This window comes from Stomoxys calcitrans, chromosome 3 (genome assembly GCF_963082655.1).
Source record: "Stomoxys calcitrans chromosome 3, idStoCalc2.1, whole genome shotgun sequence".
Lineage (NCBI taxonomy): Eukaryota > Metazoa > Arthropoda > Insecta > Diptera > Muscidae > Stomoxys > Stomoxys calcitrans.
The window spans coordinates 27,593,368-27,615,042 of NC_081554.1; the positions used below are offsets into that span (position 1 = coordinate 27,593,368).

The following is a 21,675-nucleotide window of genomic DNA, read 5'->3' on the forward strand; positions in this document are numbered from 1 at the left end:
ATTGTGTCTCCACCTAAGTGCCGGTATCTGTTAGATGCGAAATCCGGCCAATGTCGAAAGAAATGCTCCAACGTCTCATCATCTTCCCCGCATGCCCTACACATGCTATCACCTGCCGAACCGATTTTACATAAGTGAGCTCGTAGTCCTATGTTTCCCGTTATGATACCAATAGCTATACTGATCTCCTTTTTGCTTCCTTTCAGTAATAGCCTCGTTTTCTCACGATCTGGAACCCCCCCATAGGGTTTTCGCCGTCCTACCGACCGTATCGCTTTTCCACAATGTTGCATGCACATTCGTCGCCCACTCCCTTAACTCAGACTGCGTCGACCCGAAAGGCTTCGGGTTAAACAAGTTTATTGACGGCAGTCCTCTGACCTTTAATGCTCCGTAATAGTCCGGAAACCAATCAATGCGGATGTTGCCATCCTCAGAGAAGGCGTTAATCTCTTCCTAATGATCGTACAATCTTTCGCTTATGAAACGATCTCGATGCCGTCTGGAAGATGTGAAATAGAGGAGAGGTGGGCGTTAAAGAGTTGTTTTTATTGTTGTTGTAGCCACATTTGCATGAGGAGTGGCGATTCTCGTCAAGCTCTTATAGGTGAGCAAGCTCGTTCCGGTCAATAAGACGATCGCTGCGGAAACATGATGGCCATTAGTTATTTAAGGCGCCAATAACTCGCCTTGTCGTATCGAGCATCATAGGTACTAAGTATTTGCGGTAAGAGCCGGTGCTAGCCGGCCTCTTACAGAGACTCTTCGCTCGATATCGCTTATTGTTCGTGACTGCAGTTCTCCGCTTTCATTCCGTGTGCGAACCTTATTTGGCACATTTTAACCGTGGTAACTTTGCAAGTTGCATGTGATGGTTGGCCAGATTTGCCTCCTGGATCGCTGTGACCATTATAGTCTTTCAACTCATAAAGTCTACTATCGAATCAAACTTTTTTCGGAGACCATTGCATTTAAATTAAAAGAACGATACATTTCCAAGCCCTGGCAAGGCAATATTTGGGGTGGGGTGCTGCTGCTGAGCGTATGGCCGCACCATCGAGATGTCGGAGAAGTCGCATAACACCTTGCAATGAAGTTAATAAGACTGTACTCACGTAATGACGTCAAGCCAGAACACGAACCGAATGCATTCACTCCATGCACCGGTTACAACTCACTGACATCGAACAGTGATGGATGCGGTTCTGGGATTTTCTTCAATCCCGACACGGACCAACAACGCAAGGAGCAGTCACTTTGGGATGCGGCTGTCCCATTTCGAAAAAAAGTACACTGAGGCGACGAGCCAGGTCAATCCGGTACATAGAAACTGCTGACGTAGGATTTAGGTCTTTTAAGGTCGATTAAATTCGATTCTGTATCATTGTGGGCCGCGGCGGTCATTTAAACCTAAGAAATCTGCCGCCTACTAGATTTTTACACTTTGCTACGTTCATTATTTGCATACCTCTTTCACTTGCATCATCGACCAATATTATCTCCTTTAGCAGGGCTCGTGGAGAACGATTTATCACACTCCAAACTGTACGTAACAGTGTCGTCCAGGCTTCATTGTGGAATACTATCACAATAGAGGTGGTTGGCAGTTTAGAGGGATAGTGTTTCTTTTTACAGCTGTAACAAACAAAACCAAAATTAGTTAGTATTCCAAAAAAAACAGGGTTGGAGAGAAAAACTAAACTAAACTTACTTTTCATGCCTCACATCGGTGAGGGAGCGATTTAATGAAATCATATCACTTGCAACCAAATTAAATTGATTTTCTTTGAATTTCTCCTTGGTCAACTCCTTCATTTCATTGGGAATTTTCACAGGTTTACCCATTTCACCGGGCTTTCCCTTTTGCTCTCTAACGGTAGGTGCAACATACCATTTGCGTAGCGTTGTACTGCGATATGTTGGTGATATGCCACCGCTAACAAAGCCATGGCCAATTTCTCCCACAAATGAGTCGCCACCACTTCGGCTGCCAACAGAACCACCGATGCCGCCACCTCCTCCACCACCAACATCGTTATCTATGTTCTTTTCGGTGTCGATTTCATTATCGCCCACCATTTCCTCGTCGACGCGTCTTTCGGCCACAGGTAACTGGGATAAAAAAAAGGAAAAAAATAAAAAACATTAATAATAAATTATAAGCATGAGATAAGTAATATGCTTAAATGAGTATTAAAGACCTTGAACGATGAAGCGACTTATAAAAAGGTAGTTATGAATAACCCTTGTTTACACACTGTAAAAAAAAATTGGCAAAATTTCATGGAAATTTTGTCTTTAGAGAAAATTTCATGGAAATTTTGTCTTTAGAGAAAATTTCATGGAAATTTTGTCTTTAGAGAAAATTTCATGGAAATTTTGTCTTTAGAGAAAATTTCATGGAAATTTTGTCTTTAGAGAAAATTTCATGGAAATTTTGTCTTTAGAGAAAATTTCATGGAAATTTTGTCTTTAGAGAAAATTTCATGGAAATTTTGTCTTTAGAGAAAATTTCATGGAAATTTTGTCTTAAGAGACAATTTTATGGAAATTTTGTCATTAGAGAAAATTTCATGGAAATTTTGTCTTTAGAGAAAATTTCATGGAAATTTTGAGTTAAGAGAAAATGTTTCTGTTTCACTGTTTTTTAAGGTCGAGCTTAATGACCAAGCGAATGCAACACCCAAAGGAGAGATTGTTAAATGAGTCTTGAAGAAAAGAAAGTACCAGTTCCTCAGACAAGTCAGGATACATGTCACCCTACTGGTGGACGCGTCCGCCTGACCGGCCAACAGTTCACAGCCTGTCGTTCGTAGTACTTATAGTTGAGATCTTAAACACAAATCCTATGTGAAATCTCAACTACTACTACCAGACTTTACGCTGTAAGTTTTTTCACTGAGCAATATATCTTCAACAAACTCCAACTCCCCTCTATGGCCTTTGCATTAATTTTATTCCTTTGTCAACGTGGCAAGCTCCGCATGCCGACGTCAACATGACCACCACACATGTGGTGGATTTTGTTTTGGAGACGAGCTTTTGGTTTTCCATTTAGAAAGAACAACATTGAAAGCTGTTCTTCTAAGTTCTTTTTTCATTTGTTTGGATTTTTAACAGCCGGTCATGTGAGTCAATTTATGCTTCATTGTTTTTTAAGTCAAGCTTAATGATCAAGCGAAAAAATTTTTATTTTTAGAGAAAATGTTTCTGAAATTTTAGTTTTTTCTTTCAGTGTACTGCAAATTTCGGATATACAACACTTAGCCTTCTGCTTCATAATTCACTTTTGATTTTAATCACTTCATTCCCAAAGTTTGTACATGTATGCGTGCGTATGGCTTGACAGCCAGCATCATTAAATTGCCAGACGATCAGACGTCGCATATTAATCAACGACCGAGTAGAGAGCGGAACTTGATTGCGGGCAACAACATCACCATCGACAACAGATTTTAACCTTGAATTCGATTGTAAATACTTATGCCCTATGCAAACAATGCATTAACGCATCACCAACAACAACAACAGCAACAACATAACGTAGTCCCCCCCCCACCATTCACTGCATGGCAATTTCGAATAATAGCCTGGATAATTAATGCCAAAAAAGTAAAGAAACGAAATGAAATAAAAGAAATGAAAAGAATCTAAACACAAGGCAACAACATGTAGCATAAAATTGCATGTTTCATTTTTCTGTTCTTTTAATTAACAACACACACACACACACATACACACTGTATTGTTGGGTGTTCATTTGTGAAGCACACTTTTGAAGAATACAAGGTATTGTCGACAACTATATTGCCACAGACTGAACTACCAGAGCAATGTGTTTTTCTTTTATTTATTTTTACACATATGCTGTTCGTGCGTTCGTATGTTCATTTAGCAATTCTCTCACATTAGGTAAACATGGTGCATTGTAAACTTAGTTTTAAGATAGGGATGTCGATATGGGAAGTTTTTTTTTGTTAATCGTTAAATTTGAATGTTTTAACCAAAACAGCAGGGATGCTTTCATCCAGGCTTTTTCTTAGCCACAACCTGCTAGTCTTCATTTGTTTGGAATATTTATCATTTTAATATCGCTTGAACGGCTTATTTGCATATCTTTCAGGAATGCCATAAACCAGGATTTGGGTCTTCCGGCTCTATCAATATTCGACAAAACCTTGTATAGAAAACCCGATTTTAGATTTTACTCTACTACATCCCTAAAACAACTCCAATGAATGTGCCAGTGAATTTTTGCATAGCCATATGGGATCTATGTATGTTTCTTTTTGGTTCGTTTCGTTTTATGGAACAAAGCCTAAAGCGCACATCTCTTACAGTTAGCTAAGCCTTATAAACTCGATGCCTTAATGTAGAGATGATACTGCCTCCACGTTGTCTGAGCGACACGGCTGTTGCTGTCGCCCCATCTAGACACTGTAAAGCAAAAATAATTAATTTTACCATAAATCTTCTTTTCGTATAAACAAAGTTGAACTTGAGTTTGTCCATAAATATTCATACACAGTGATGGTGGGTAATGGAAATGTTCTTCACCAGAAGTGTTAAACAGACAACTGAAATGGGTGATAGAATAGACTAGGAGAAACTGGTTAGTGGGAGGAGGAAGCGTAGCCACAATGTTTTGGAGTGCGTGTGGCAAATACTACAGCAATTGAATGACATACTTGTGCCTAGAAATAGATGAAATATCACCTAAGACAAAGAATTAAGTCGTCCCAGTATTCTATTGGTGCGAGAATACAAGTACGATATCTTTATTTACATTTTTCCAAAGAAATACTCTGTAGTACATATTTAACCAAGGCATACGGTTAGAACCGTTGAAAGCAATAGTGAACTAACTCGCAAAATTAAAAGAAACTAACTGAACTAGTCAATATAGATAGCATCTCTGATATCAAAGCCGAAAACACAAAGTTTTATCCCGCCCGAAACGGTCCAAAAAAATATGGAAGTTGTATAGAAAAAATTGTCTATATTAGATTTTTATATAAAAACTAGCTGGCCCGGTGGGCTTCGCTAGACCCATAAGTGTTTGCGGCCCCCTTTTGAATATTATCAAATAACCTAGAATCCCATATTGTCCCGTTTGGTATACATGTCCATTTAAGTCATATTTTTGGGGTGAGATGAGCCCCGGGAATTGAACCAAATTTTAATACAAGCTTCTTAATATACACTCAAACACTTTTCGCTTGAGTCCCATATTGTTTCCTTTGGTGTACATGCCCATTTGGGGCATAATTTTGAGGTGGGGTGACCCGCCTGGGAATAGACCCCAAATTTTTCCTTAAGTTTAGTATTCTACTCTCAAATACCTTTCATTGGAATCCCATATTTTCCCGATAGGCAAAATTTTAAAATAAGTTTCATATTCGACTTCCAATTACCTTACCTTTTATTTGATACCCATATTGCTCCAATCGGTTAATATGTTATTTTTTGGGCGGTTTTTGGAGGTGAGGCGGGTCTACCGCGTTAGGTTTGGTTAGGTTTAAGTGGCAGTCTGCAGACAGACTCACTTAGACGTTTTCGTCCATTGTGATACCACACGAACAGAAGAAGGAAAATGTCTTCTAGTTCCTAACGTTGAACCATTCAGATCGCTTTAAAAGCCCAATAACTTGCGAATGTTCACATCCGCTAAATCAGACGGGTTCTCAAAGAAATGAGAACCTAAAGTGGAACTTCTTCTAACTGCTAGTGCCATCAGGAGATAAAGTTCCTACCCGTGCGAAAATAACTACATGCTGTCCAAGCCATATCTTTTGGGCTGTTATCGCAGAAACCATCCAAATCATCATCTTGTGGATAGGTATCCACCGCCTAGAGCGTGAGAGAAAGAGAAACTCTAGATCAAGATATAAAGCGGGTCTAGAAAACATTCATGCAGATACGGTAGCAGATGCGGTAAATAGCTACCGGGTGAATGTAGTCCTTGCAGAATGTCCGCCTCCCATCGCACCTGTAGAAATTGACCTCCCCGGCAAATCAGAGTAGTTCTGGCTCAATTATAATCCGCCAGAGATTAATGCCGACGTATAGAATGTATATTCCGATTGCGACCGCACGACACACGTCACATGTTTACTCCCCAGCCAGACCCACACTGCTCAGACCCAGATCCCCTTAGTCGCAGACTAACTGGGTCTGGTTACTTAACAGAATCAAGCAGATGAAAGATAGAACACAATAAACTGCTCAGCAACAATCTTTCATTTGATTGACCCAATCGGTAAGCATGGAGGCCACCGTAGCGCAAAGGTTAGCATGTCCACCTGTGACGCTGAACGCCTGTGTTCGAATCCTGGCGAGACCAACAGAAAAAATTTTTCAGCTGTGGTTTTCCTCTCCTAATGCTGGCAACATTTGTGAGGTACTATGCCATGTAAAACTTCACTCCAAAGAGGTGTCGCACTGCGGCACGCCGTTCGGACTCGGCTGTAAAAAGGAGGCCCCTTATCATTGAGCTTAAAACATAAATCGGACTGCACTCATTGATATGTGAGAAGTTTGCCCCTGTTCCTTAGTGGAATGTCCATGGGCAAAATTTGTATTTTGTATTTGTAATCGGTAAGCATGACCGTTTGGGTGGGTTTTGGGGTAGGGCGTCGTCCCCATGGTTATTTGAACCCAGAGTTTTATACAAATTTTGTGTTTAAAGTGGCATACAAAATTACAGTTAATTCGATGCATGCATCTCCGAGATCTGGCGTTTTTGAAAATTATGGTTAGGGGGAGGGTCCGCTCCCCTGGCGTATATCGCAAAATGAAGTACACTATTTTCACCGAAGAGCGATTTCATTCAAACTTATGCTGACCTTTGGTATTCATACCAGCTAGCAATTTTAATGTTCCACCAGAGTTACTCCACTTTTGTATTCATCACCCAAACTATGACTTAGTTTGTATGAATATCTCGTGCGTTCCACTTGTCTGTCCCCTTTGGTCGATTTCACCAATTCTGTCAATGTTCTGCGAAAAACCAACAACAACCACTGCCACATTGGATACGAATGAAGAACACCTAGGCTTCTTCTTTCCATGTGGATATTTTTTTTTTGGCCAAAAGCCAGGGCATGAATGAACTCTTCTCAAACGTATAAGTATGAAAGTATGTAATCAACAGTCAACCATACAACATTTTTGTTGGCCATAACGTTGCAGTGTTGTGGTACTATATTGTTGTGGTATATACCACATCACATCACATGAATATGACCGACAACAATAGTAATTTAAAATGAATTCTTCTATTTCGACAACAAGTAGCCTGTGAGAGTGTGTGTGTGTGTGTGAGTGCAATTCCAAATCACATTCGTTACAATTTCCCAAGAATCCCATTTGTGAGATAGTAAAAAGGTAGTAAGAAACCTTGGGAAATGATATGATTTATTTAATAGGGCTTTTGCTGCAAACGAATTATAATTGAGGAAACCAAAAATTTGCATAATAAACGGTTGACTCCTAAAGGTCTTGGCAATAAAAGATTAAGAATGTAGATGGAGAATTAAGATTGTGGAAAGGTTAAATGCTGTAGTTTAAGCCAATATTCAGAGATGTGTGAGAATAATAGATTTGTTTCCAAAACTTGACATTCAAATGCAAATGAAGGAAAAGGGCTAATGTTGCCTTGAGATTGTTGAGTGTTCAAAAGATTTTGCAAAATTCTTTTATCATTCTCAAATTCATCATTGGCGCCATGTTTATAAAGATGGGAGATTTAGATTTATCTCACATCGCCTAGGAGTACTGTTGTTATGACTCTACCTAGAAGGTCGTAGAAGAGTTCCCTGGATGACAATTTAATATATTCAGTTGAATACATTACCAATTACATCCACAACAACCTTATTTGTGCCCATGACCCGACGGTCACCGGAGGTAGTAACTGCATCGTGTGAAAGAATCGAAAAATAATCATTGAAAATCTGGCGGTAAATGGAGATAAAACAAAATGGATGGTGTCAACTCCCACAACGTCATCCAAGAAGATATAGAAAATGAAGAAAGTTGGAAACCACAACTTTTCGATAGTCAGCAACTTCAAATACCTGGGCACCGTCGTAACCGAAACAAATGGTAACAGTTTTGATATAAAGCGTATAATATAACTGGCAAACAGATCTTTAAAAAAATCAATGACAAGCAATTCAAAACTTGACATGCTCGAGGTGACCAACTTTCAAGCCCCATGGATCAGCCTCTGGACCTATTAAGGTCCCCATAATTTGCATTGGAAGTCTTTTGAAGGCGATCACTGTAGTACACGGAAACTAAGACGACTAAAACTTCGGTGACGACCAAAACTTCGATGAGATAGCCAAGGTAAAGTACGATGTAAGACTCATTTCCCTCTAGGACGCTTAGTTTAGGAGATGCAGCCAATTTGTAGTTGTCAAAGTAAAATTTGAATTTTTGATGGATTATGAATGAATTTTTGATGAAGTCACGAATTAAAGGGCATTTCCCTCTAAGACGCAATATTTAGGAGAGACAGCCGATTTTAAGTTTTCAAACTAAAATTAAGATTTTTTATATAATAAAAATACAATTTTGAACACATTTTGTAGGAAAATCTAAATGTAGGGACATTTTAATTTCGACCTTTTTCATAATAACTCCACCTTATCCGAAGTTATATTTAAATATGGGCCAATCTATATCAAATTCAAATCAGGTGCCGAAAAATTATTATCGATAAAATTTTCTGGGAAAATCAAATTTCAAAATTTTTTTCGATGAACCTCTACCATAGGATAGGTGTATACTAATCTAGTCGTCACGTTTGTAACACCTTGATATATCGATTTACGAAAGTATATACAGGGTGCGCCAGAGAAACTTACTTATTTGAAAAAATGCCCAGCGATGAGTTGGACGTTGAGGGGATTAAGAGGAGGGGGGCCGTATCCCAGAGATTAGTATATCCACCTATGACGCTGAACGTCTGGTTTCGAATCTTGGCGGGAATATCAGAAAAAAATTTTAGCGATGGTTATCTCCTCCTAGTGCTGGCGACATTTGTGAGGCACTATGCCATGTTAGAACTTTTTTCACTGCGGCACTCAGTTCGGACTCGGCTATAAAAAGGAGGCCCCTTATCATTGAGTTTAAAATTTGAAGTGGACAGCAATCAGTGATATGTGAGAAGTTTGCCATAGTTCCTTAGTGGAATGTTTATGGGCAAATTTGCATTTGCAAGTTTCTCTGGCGCACCCTGTATATACTTGATCGTCTTAACGCTCAGAGTCGATCTAGCCGTTCGTCCCTCTGTCCCACCGGCCGTTCATAGGTCATTGCGGATTGCAAATGGGTCATATCGATTCAGATTTGAATATAGCCCCTATATAAACCGATCCTCCGGTTTTGTCTTCTTGAGCCTCTAGAGACCTCAAATTTCACTGATTTGGCTGAAATTTGGCACAAAAACTTCCGTTCTGGAATCCGAATCGGTCTATAAACTGATATAACCCCCATACAAACCGATTCTCTGATTTGTCTGAAATTTGGCACAAAGACTTCTGCTACGACTTCCAACATCCGTGCCAGACATGATCCCAATCGGACAATAAACTGATATAGACCCCATATAAACCGATCCCTATTTCTTGAACCCCAAGAGCCCTCAATTTTCATCCGATTTGGCTGAATTGTGGCACAAGGACTTCTGTTATGACTTTCAACATCCGTGCTAAGTATGATCCGAATCGGTCTATAAACTGATGTAGCCCCCATATAACGCCATCTCCGGATTTGACTTATTGAGCCCCTAGATGCCTAAATTTTCATCCGATTTGACTCAAATTTGGCACTATGACTTCCATTCCGACTTTCAACATCCATGCAGCGTATGACGCGAGCCCTCATATAAATCGATCCCCAGATTTGACTCTATGAGGCATCAATTTTCGTCTGATTTTGCTGAAATTAGGCGCAAAGACTTCCGTTATGTCTGCCAACATCCGTGGCAAATATTATCAGAATCGGTCAATAGACTGCTATAGCCTCCATATATACCGATACCAGGATTTGATTTTTTGAGCACCTAGAAACCTCAATTTTCCTCCGATTTCATACAGTTTGTCTTTGTCCTAAAAAAGTGGTATGTGAAACATTTCGTGATGATTGGGTTGTTCTTAGGGTTCTTAAGGCTGTGTCAACTCTAATATTTTGTTGCGTAACACATTCATGCAAGTACTGCTCTTCCACTTGGGGGAAGGCTTGTAACTAACTTTTTTAGTGAACCTAGGAGATATTAAGCGAAATTCCTTGTACGTTTTAGAATATAGATTATAAATATAAGCAAAGTTTTTAGTTTCAGTGTATTGTAGAAGGCACAGCGCAGCGTGCTTGAGTGGGCTAGTAAAACTTAATTTCCCTTCTACACCCTTAGCTTAGTTATACAAAAAATTGAAAAATTTTTAATAATTTAATGACTTACCTCAACATCATATTCTCCACTGCGCTTGCAACGCCATCCATCCTTGCCTATGCAATCTGAATAGTGGGCAATTAACACAAAGTCGACAATGACCCATACGAGGGATGTCAACAGAACGATACGGCAGGTATTGGAACGCATGCGACCACGTAATTTACGTGTTAAACTTAATGAAGACATTCTTATTGTAGTTGTGTTTGTTGCTGCAGGTGTTGGCTACTGTTATGAAAGGTGGGGCTGTTTCACTTGTTGCTGACTGGCTGGTTGGCTGGCTGGCTGCTCCCCTCACTAATTAGTTGTAAATGCGTCGATGACAAATGTTATCGGCAATTGCCACCTTAGCTACTATAATACTTGATGACGATGGCGGTGACAGACAGACAGACACAACAAGAACTCGAGTTTTCCTATGTGCGCTGCTATTTCTCAGTTCGTTCCCCCTAAGGGCTATTCGTCTAATTGGTGGCTGTTAACGATAATAATGCTGATTTGTCGATAACTGATAATGATTGACACACTCCCACTTAAAAAAAAAAAAAACAAAAAAAGCTACTGTTGCAGGACTCTGTGTCGGAGTGTGAATGGTGGAATGAAGGAATAAAACACAAGTGAAAAAAATCTAACGCAACTTAAATACGTTAACACTCGAAGAAAAACAGCCTATGGTTGTTTTCAGACAAGAGAAGAGTTGGTTTGAGTTGAAGGAACGTCGTTATGTTTGAAATGTCTTAGTAATTGGTCTAACGAAGGTTTTGATTTGAGTGTGTTGCTGGGTGGGGGTGGTTAGGTGTGTATGTTTTTTTTTGCTACTGTGTGTGTGTGTGAGAGAGATTTCTATCTAAGTCTTTTATTTTCTATTTAGTTTCCGTTTCCGCTGGAAGCTTCAAATGCAAATGCTTTAAATGTAGGCGAGTGGGAGGGGGATGTGGATTGACTTTATCATGTGACTATATTGGAATTTGCTAATGATGATATCAGTCGAGTTGGTGTTTGTGTTTGTTTTTGTTGCTGCTGCTGCTCTTGCTGTTGCTGACGATGATGATGACGACGACGACGTAGTTGTTTCATTGGCATTATCCTAAACCAACTCATTTATGTGAATAAATGAGGCTTAATGAGACTAAGCAGAAGCTCTTTTACGTTCACCTCCACCTCGTCTTTGTTGTTGTTGTTGTCGTCTGTGGGTCCCTGTATAGACAACGTGCCGTTGCATTTAAATAAAGCAGAGGGGCTTAAAGCAAACCAAGCATTGATATCTTTGATGATTTCTATGCCTACAGCAGCCATCCACAGTATCCTAGCAAACTGTTGGTTGTTTGTTTCTCTTCTTCTTCTGCTTTTTCTTGGTCTTTTGTTGTAGTTTTATTTAACGTTATTTTTTTTGCAATCTTCCTGTATTTTAATGGCGCGCTAGGTGTAGTTCAGCTATTTTCCGCTTTAATATAATTGTCTTGCCTTTGTTGGCCGCCTTTTGTGTTTGGCTATAGGAAAGGCCGTTTTCATTTCACTTGGTTTTCTTGGCCTTTTTCGCAGCTCCCTTGGCATGATAGCCTAATGGGTTTTCTCGCTCTCTCTCTCGCACTACCTCGTCATCTCTCGGTCAATGGGCTAAAGCAAAAAAAAGGGCAATACAACAAATTATGAATAAGTGAGTGTATGAATGGAGGGATTTCCTTTCACAACTCTTTCTTGCTTGCTTTCTTTCTTTTATTCGTTTTTGTGTTGCTATTGCTTTGTCAATCCATGCGTTTTTTTCTTCTGCTGCTTTTCTCATATACCCAGGCTCTCTGCTTTGTAGTTTATAGCTTTATGCAAATTTTATGCATTCCCTTGGTGCGTGGGTGCTATGGGGATAGAGTGCCAAGTACCACCAATGCCCGAGTTATAGAGTTATCCATGGACCATAACTCCTTGCAGAGCAGTTCAAACAGCCAACGCCTCTTCACCTCCAGTGACCATACATAAAAAAATTCATGGGATTTCACTTGCCAACAATGGAGTTGTTAGACCTTGAAATTTATTCATGCACATCAGCAAAACTGTAAAAATAGAGAGAGAAAAAAAAAAACGAATGATGAATAGACCATAGGAAATGTTTAACAAATTATGACTAAAACGAGAAACAGACACACGGAGAGATATGTGCATAGATAGAGAAAAAAAATTCAATCAAAACATAATTTTCAAATATTGTTTATATTATTCTCGTTGTTTTTATTATGCCATTGTTTATCAGGGGAAGTTGCGACCATCGACAACCAAATCGTTATAACGTTGCTCGCAGAAATGACTTAATTCACAAAGTAATATACATGCAGATAATTATTGATGCTATTGCAAATAAATCTTGAAGCTAATAGGTTTTGAATGTTGGGTGCTCATAAATTTACGGAAATAAGAAAAAATAATATGACGAAACTCTGAAATGGGAAGATCAGTACATGAAATAACAGGTAAAAGCGTGCCAAGTTAGGCCGGGCCGCATCTTGGGTACCCACCATCATGGATTCCGCTAAAAAAGTACTCTTATTAACTGAGTTTGTATTTGAAGTATTTTGGTCTCAAGAAGTCATATCGGGATATCGGTATCACCATATTGACCGATTCGGATAAAACTTGGCACTGATGTGCATAGTCATAAGATACGTTTTTGAGCCAAATTTCAGACGAATCAGGTGAAAATGTAGGCTTCTGAGGACTGAAGAAGTCAAATCCAGGAATCGGTTTATATGGCGGCTTTATCTGTTTATAGACCGATTCGGATCATACTTTGCAAGGATATTGAAAGTCATAACACAAGTCTTTGTTCCGAATTTCAGCAAAATCGGATGAAAACTGAGCCTTCTAAGGACTGAAGAAGTCAAATCCGGGAATCGTTTTATATGGGGGCTATATCTGCTTATTGGCCGATTCGGATAATACTTAACATGAATGTTGAAAGTGATAGCACAAGTATTTGTTTAAAATTTCAGGCAAATGGGATGAAAACTCAGCCTTCTAAGGGCTCAAGAAGTCAAATCCGGGGATCGGTTTATATGGGGCTATATCTGCTTATAGGCTGATTCGGATAATACTTCACATGAATGTTGAAAGTGATAGCACCAGTATTTGTTTAAAATTTCAGGCAAATGGGATGAAAACTTAGCCTTCTAAGGGCTCAAGAAGTCAAATCCTGGGATCGGTTTATATGGGGGCTATATCTGTTTATAAACCGATTGAGATCATACTAGGCATGGATGTTGGAAGTCTTAACGCAAGTCTTTGTTTCAAATTTCAGCCAAATCGAATGAAAATTGAGGCTTCTAAGGACTCAAGAAGTCAAACACGGCGATCGGTTTATATGGGAGCTACATCTGCTTATAGGCCAATTCGGATCATACTTGACATGAATGTTGAAAGTGATAGCAGTCTTTGTTTCACATTTCAACCAAATCGGATGAAATCTGAGCCTTCTATGGGCTTACGAAGTCAAATACGGTCATCGGTTTATATGGGGGCTATATCTGCTTATTGGCCGATTCGGATAATACTTGACATGAATGTTGAAAGTGATAGCACAAGTATTTGTTTCAAATTTCAGCCAAATAGGATGAAAACTGAGCAAATCCGGGGATCGGTTTTTATGGGGGCTTTATCTGTTTATAAACCGATTGCGATCATACTAGACATAGATGTTGGACGTCATAACGCAAGTCTTTGTTACAAATTTTAGCCAAATCGGATGAAAACTGAGGCCCCTAGGCCCCGAGAGGCTCAAGAAATCAAATTGGAAGATCGGTTTATATGGGAGCTATATCTGTTTTTAGACCGATTCGAATTATACTTCGCATGTATGTTGAAAGTCATATCTGAAGTCTTTGTTTCAAATTTCAGATAAAACGGATGAAAATTGAGGCTTCTAAGGGCTGTCTATATCTGTTTAAAGACCGATACGCATAATACTTGGCAAGGTCGTTGGAAATCGTAACTTAAGTCTTTGTTCCAAATTTTAGCCAAATCGGATGCAAATTGAGGCTTCTATGGGCCCAGGAGGTCAAATCGGGGGATCGGTTTTTATGGGGGCTATATCCAAATCTAAACCGATATGGCCCATATGCAATCCCCAACGACCTAATTCAATAGGAAGTATCTGTGCCAAATTTCAATCGGCTAGCCTCACGCGTTCGACCGTTCCGTGATTTCGACAGACGGACGGACATGACTAGATCGACTCAGAATGTCGAGACGTTCCAGTTTCGACATTCGCAAATCAATATTTTGAGGTGCTACAAACGGAATGACTATTGTAGATTAGTATACCCACATTCTATGGTGATGGGTAGAAAAATGCATGTTTTTAAGCCCAAAAGTATACAGAAAAAAATCGCAAAACAACAATCGTTTTCAATTAAAAAATTAATTGATTCAATAATTTTTTTAGTTGAATACAATTTTCTTTTTTAATTACAGTTGTGATTGAAATTTTGGCATTTTCAATTAAAAAATTAATTGATTCAATCACAATCGTGATTGAAAAGACGGTTTGGTTTCGACGATGCGATGCGATAGAATCTTCAACACATTGTCATGGATGCATAGACGCGGAGTATGAATGCTTGGCATTCGGTGAGTGGATACTTGAGTGAGTTGAACCGCTACTCCGTGGAATCACTCGCGTGGTGGCATGATGGATAGGCGCTTGCTTACTATTCTACTCCCATATTTCTTATACTTGTTTCATATCTTGTTAACTTGGAGGACACCGAGGCGCAGATGTGTTAGCATGTCCGTCTATGACGCCGAACGCTTGGGTTCAAGCCCCGGCGTGAACATCAAAACAATTTTTCAGCGGCGGTTATCCTCTTACTAACGCTGGCTACATTTGTGAGGTATCCTACTATGTTAGAACTTCTCTACCTCTTTTCTTTGAGCTTAAACTCTAATCGGACTGAGAGAAGTATCCCCTGTTCCTTAATGGAATGTTCATGGGAAATTTAGTATTAGTATCTCGTCAACACCCTGTCTCCTCTTCGGGTCGGAGCAGGGCAGGGTATATACATATTTCACCTCGTCTTCCTTTAATACTTTTTTTGCCAGATTGTCACAATAACATTGTCACGGATGAAGAACAACAAGGCAGCAGGAGCCGATGGATTGTCAACTGAACTTATCAATAAAAAATGCAACACACATAAAGCAGCGTAAGTAGCAGATCATATTCGCAATTTGCCTAGCGGCTGAAAAACAATAAGGCAGCAAGAGCCAATGGTTTGCCAGTTAAAACTATTTTAGGCAGAAGGCGATACGCTTACTTGTCATATGCAATATTTGCTAGTTTTTGGGAAATCGGATAATAAATATGCTTTCGGCCAAGAGTGTCAAGGGTCAAGAGCGACTCTGTTTTCAAAACTTTAGAGAAAATAGATATCAGACAAATGTTCAGGTCCATCTTTTTTAGGGGCCTTGTTATTTGACATAAACGAAGATATATCAGAGACAGGAGGATCAAATGATGTTTTTTTTTTTAAACCTAAAAGTTACCTAAAAGCGCAAAACAAATGTTTAAAGTTAGGGTTAAGCCACTAGGGGGAAATCCCTACCCCAAATACTCCTCAAAGGGCCATATGGACCGATTGCTAAAATTTGAGATAAACATGAAAAGTATTTAGGAGTAGAATGCGAATCTATTATATAAAAACTAAATTGTTGCGCTCTGTTTGTTTGTTTGTCTGTTCCGTATAGACTCAAAAAATGTTTGAATCGATTTTCAATAAAAACCCTCCAACAGAACTCTTTCACCGCTTTGGGCAATATGGGTATCAAATGAAAGGTATTTAAAAGCAGAGTACAAATCTGAAATAAAAATTTATTCCTTGGTGTCTGAGGCCGATCAGGATAGAATAGGACAGAAATAAAGGGTACAAGGGTGCAAAATTTCAAGCGGCTAGCTCTACTACGGACGGACGGACATGGCTAGATCGATTTAAAATGACATGAAGATCAATAATATAAATACTTTATGGGGTTTCAGACGCATATTTCAAGGTATTACAAAGAGAATGACCAAATTAGTATACCCTCATCCTATGGTGGAGGGTATTAAAAATGATTAGTGTGGATCTGAACGAGACCCGTTGCCAAAACAAACAAAATCTAGCACGATGCTGATATTATTTCAGGGTTCGCCCCTAAATTCCCTTCAAACTAGTCATGTTTGCCTACTATGGCAATAAAGGGTTCAAATAATAGGTATTTGATAGTAGAAAATGAATTTCATATCCAATTTTGAGGCCAAGTGTTTGAGGGTTGCCTCACCCCATAAACTCCCCCTAAACCAATGGCGATTTGGGCTCATATAAAAGAAATTTGAGAATAGAGCACGATGCTGATAATTTTTTCAGGGCCAAGTGCGTGGTGGCCGCCCGATCCTAGATATACCTTAAAGTGGACGTATTTGTGGATCATGGCAGTAAGGGGGCTCAAATCTGATATCTGTTTATGGCCAAATGTTTCGGGGATGCCTCACCTTAACTCCACCTAAAACACTTATAAATACCTTAATGTAATTTTTGGGAGTAGAGTATGAATCTGGTATCCACTTTTCACCTACGGGGCAAAGGGTTTGGCTACTCCAATGTTTATAATAACTCAAAAAAAGAAATTTGGTATCCTTCTTTAGGCTGGGATACCTAGGGGGCCGCTACATCTCCAAAGCCTGCTAAAAGGAAATACAAATCAATAATAACATATGGGGTTCAAATGAAAGGTATTTGAGATTAGAGCACGAATCTGATATATGGTGGTCCACCTCACCCCCAAAAATACCACCATACCGGACTTATTTACCGACCATACCAATATAAGGCTCAAATGAAAGGTATTTGGGAGTAGAGCACCAATATGATATCCACATTGAGGCGAAATATCTGAAAGGCCGTACCAGTACCCCCAAACAGGACTTTCCTGACCGTGCCAGTATAGGCCTCATATAAAATAAGAGACTGAGAGAAGGCGTAGGGGAACGGGCCCTGTCCAGATAGTTTAATATAAAAATTTAAAGCCATCGCCGAAACCTATCATTTAAGTTCCATATTTTACCAATCGGTTTATATGCCTGTTCGAGGGGTTTTAGGGTGGGGCCTTCCCCCCTTTTTGTGCATGGAAAATTCAGGGAAAATATTTAGCAAAATAATAAATGTGATGCCAATGGTAGTAAATTAAAGTTCTTTGGAGCTGATATATACATAACTAACCATCTACCAAATGCTTTCACTCATTTATTATCTTTGTAATTACTGAATGTACGCTCATTATTAAACTCATTGGAGTGACAGTTAATTTGTGTGCCAATTTTGTTCTGTGTCAAATCACTTCTGCATGTAGTTGCCAAATATATTGAACACTTTAGTCAAAAACATAATTGCATTTTCCAAATCACTTAAATTTTTGACATTATCAAAAAGAAAAATCACAAATATGGTGTAATAACCAAACAAAAATTCCTTGCTAATCTTATCACAAAAACTGTTACCATCATCAATTAAATCAATGTCTATTTTTGAAAAGCTCATTCAAGCAGAGGACATAAATAAATTTGGGTCATTTGTCATACACAAAAATGTGTATAAAAATGCATATATGTAGGAATATATCTAGGAATATAAAAACAAGTAAATGAGTGCTAAGTACAGCCGGGCCGAATCTTATATACCCTTCACCATGAATGGCATTTGTCGAGTTCTTTCCCGGTATCTCTTTTTAGACAAACAAAGGATAAAAGAAAAGAATTGCTATGCAAATTTAATTAAATGTTGGAGACCACAGTACAAGTGTATGTGTAAAATTTCATCCAAATCGAATAAGTATTGGGCCTTTTAGGGGCTTAGGAAGTAAAATAGGGAGATCGATTTATAGGGGAGCTGTATCAGGCTAGAGACCGATTCGGACCATATTTGAGACGTATGTTGAAGGTCATGAGAGAAGCCGTTGTACAAAATTTCTTCCAAATCGGATGAGAATTGCGCCCTCTAGAGGCTCAAGAAGTCAAGATCCCAGATCGGTTTATATGGCAGCTATATCAGGTTATGTACCGATTTGCGCAATACCTAGCACAGTTATTGGAAGTCGAAACAAAACACTTCATGCAAAATTTCAGCCAAATCGGATGAGAATTGCGCCCTCTAGAGGCTCAAGATGTCAAGACCCCAGATCGGTTTATATGACAACTATATTAGGTTATGGACCGATTTGAAACATAATTGGTACAGTTGTTGGAAGTCATAACGAAACACGTCATGCGAAAATTCAGCCAAATCGGATCAGAATTGCGCCCTCTAGAGGCTCAAGATGTCAAGGCTCAAGAAGTCAAGATACCAGATCGGTTTATATGGCAGCTATATCAGGTTATGTACCGATTTGAGCCATACCTAGCACATTTATTGTCAGTCGTTACAAAACACCTCATGCAAAATTTCAGCCAAATCGGATGAGAATTGCGCCCTCTAGAGGCTCAAGAAGTCAAGACCGCAGATCGGTTTATATGACAGCTATATCAGGTTATGGATCGATTTGACACATGATTGGCACGGTTGTTGGAAATCAAAACAAAACACCTTATGCAAAATTTTAGCCAAATCGGATAAGAATTGCGTTGTCTAGTGGCTCAAGAAGTCAAGATCCCAGATCGCTTTATATGGCGGCTATATCAAAACATTGATCGATATGACCCATTTACAATCCCAACCGACCTACACTAAAAAGAAGTATTTGTGCAAAATTTCAAGCGGATAACTTTACTCCTTCCAAAGTTAGCATGCTTTCGACAGACAGACAGACGGACGGACGGACATGGCCTGATCGATTTAAAATGTCATGACGATATATATTCTTATATACTTTATGGGGTCTTAGGATAACATTTTACGTTGACGGATAATATTTTACGTCTCTATGATGCAACAGTTCCAATACGGATTAAAAGGGCTTCGGCCAAAACAAAGCCATGGTTCAATTCAAGAATCTAGGCGCTTATCGGAGATAGGGACTTGGCTTACAGTAGATGGAAGCGTTTCAAGTCTCCAGAGCTAAAAGAAGAATTCCGTGAAGCCAGGAGGAAAGTTAACAGTTTTATTAATGGAGTATCATTCTTCAAAATGGAGTGTTATTCTTCAAGATATGATTGCGCAGTTGGCTCGAAGAGTAAGTGGAAGGTGATACATGACATCGAAGTGGGTAAACCCAAGTCAAACACTCGATACCATGGAGATCTAGATGAACTCAACAGGACCTTCGTAAGCATACCCGATATACAAACGGACACGCAATGTTACAGTGATAATGATGGGCCGGCTTTCGTTTTTGATGCCTGTAGTACTTTTGAGATGTGTTAGACATGAGGAAGTTTATGAGAGTTTTGTCCGCGTTAAGTCAAATGCAATTGGCTTGGACGAAGTTGATACGAGCTATGTACGAATATTACTTCCATATCTCCTACCGTACTTTACGTACCTGTTTAATTCAATTTTGAGCTACAGTGTGTAGCCCATTATTTGGAAGCATGCAAAGATTATGCCCATTCCCAAATCCAACGTTGATTATCGGCCGATATCAATTCTATGCTGGTTTTCGAGAAAATTCCTTATGGACAGATGTCGGTATATCTTCACCAAGAGTCCCTGCTGCCAGAAAGACAGTCCGGCTTCCGTTCTGATCATAGTTGCATTACTGCATTGGTTGAAGTGGCTGAATCGGTCGGAGATGACATTCATGAGAGCAAAATTCGCTTTCTGGTTCTTTTGGATCACTCCAAAGCTTTCGACACGGCTGATCACCTGAATTTGTGCATGTAACTATGGAATTTTTTTAACTTCACATCAACGGCGACGAGTCTGATTATGTCGTATCTGATCGATAGACGGCAGTCTGTATGCGCAGGGAATATATTATCTAACCCCTTGTTCGTACCTATGGGGGTTCCCCAAGGCTTCATTATATACGAACGTCTTGCCTCGTCAACTAGCACACGGTCAGATTATGATGTATGCTGATGACGTGCAGATTTTTCAAAGCGGCTTTGTGAACAATGTAGACGACTGCATAAGTAAACTTAACGAGGACCTAAATCGCGTTTATGACTGGGCGACTGCAAATGGTTTGTTGTTAAATCCAAGTAAGTCCAAATGTTTGGTTGTTCACAAAAACAAGGATTTCAGCATGCGACAACCGGATATTTACGTTAATGGTCAGAGGAATGATATCGTATTTAGTGCGAAAAATTCAGGTACAGGGTATTATAACTTAGTGAATTAGTTTGTAACACCCAAATGAAAGAGAGGCAGACACATTGATAAGTATACCGATCGACTCAGAATCACTTTTTGTCTGTCTGTCCGTCCGTCTGTCCATGTTAATTTGTGTACAAACTACAGGTCGCAATTTTCATCCGATCGTCTTCAAATTTGGTATGAGCATGTTTTTCGACCTAGAGACGAAGCCTATTGAAATTGGAAAAAATCGGTTCAGATTTAGATATAGCTCTCATATATATATGCGATAGATTTGCAGTAATAATGCAATAAAATGGTCATTTGTCAACCGATTCTCTCGAAACTTGGCAGGAAGGATTTTCTTATGACCCTCGATTTTAAAAGTGATTATTATAGAAATCGGTTCAGATTTGGATACAACTCCCATATATATGTTCGTCCGATTTGCAATAATAATGCAATAAAATGGTCATTTGTAAACCGATTCTCTCGAAACATGGCAGGAAGAATTTTCTTATGACTCCCAATATAACTAGTGAATTTTATAGAAATCGGTTCAGACTTGGATATAGCTCCCATATACATGTTCGTCCGATTTGCAGTTATACAGCAATAAAATGGTCATTTGTTGACGTATTCTCTTGAAATTTGGCAGTAAGGATTTTCTTACGACCCTCGATATTAAAAGTGAATATAATAGAAATCGGTTCAGATTTGGATATAGCTTCCATGTATATATTCGTCCGATTTGCAGTAATACAGCAATAAAATGGCCATTTGTTGACCGATTCTCTTGAAATTTGGTAGGAAGGATTTTCTTATGACCCTCAATTTTACTGGCGAATTTTATAGAAATCGGTTCAGATTTGAATATAGCTTCCAAATATATGTTCGTCCGATTTGCAGTTATACTGCAATAAAATGGTCATTTGCCAACCGATTCTCTCGAAACTTGGCAGGAAG

At 39.2% G+C, this 21,675-nt stretch overlaps 1 protein-coding gene across 6 annotated transcripts in view; it reads right to left on the bottom strand.

Annotated features, from left to right (window-relative positions):
* The window catches only part of LOC106087249 (polypeptide N-acetylgalactosaminyltransferase 5), a 217,809-nt gene that overhangs the window by 23,900 nt on the left and 172,234 nt on the right, over window positions 1–21,675 (bottom strand). For all 6 annotated transcript variants that reach the window (XM_059364355.1, XM_013252223.2, XM_059364356.1 and 3 more), the window contains 3 exons: window positions 10,469–12,507; window positions 1,712–2,112; window positions 1,469–1,635 (listed from right to left, as the gene is read on the bottom strand). In XM_059364355.1, coding sequence (XP_059220338.1) covers window positions 1,469–1,635; window positions 1,712–2,112; window positions 10,469–10,648 — 748 coding nt within the window. In that variant the 5' untranslated portion in view covers window positions 10,649–12,507. The remainder of the gene's footprint in view (window positions 1–1,468; window positions 1,636–1,711; window positions 2,113–10,468; window positions 12,508–21,675) is intronic.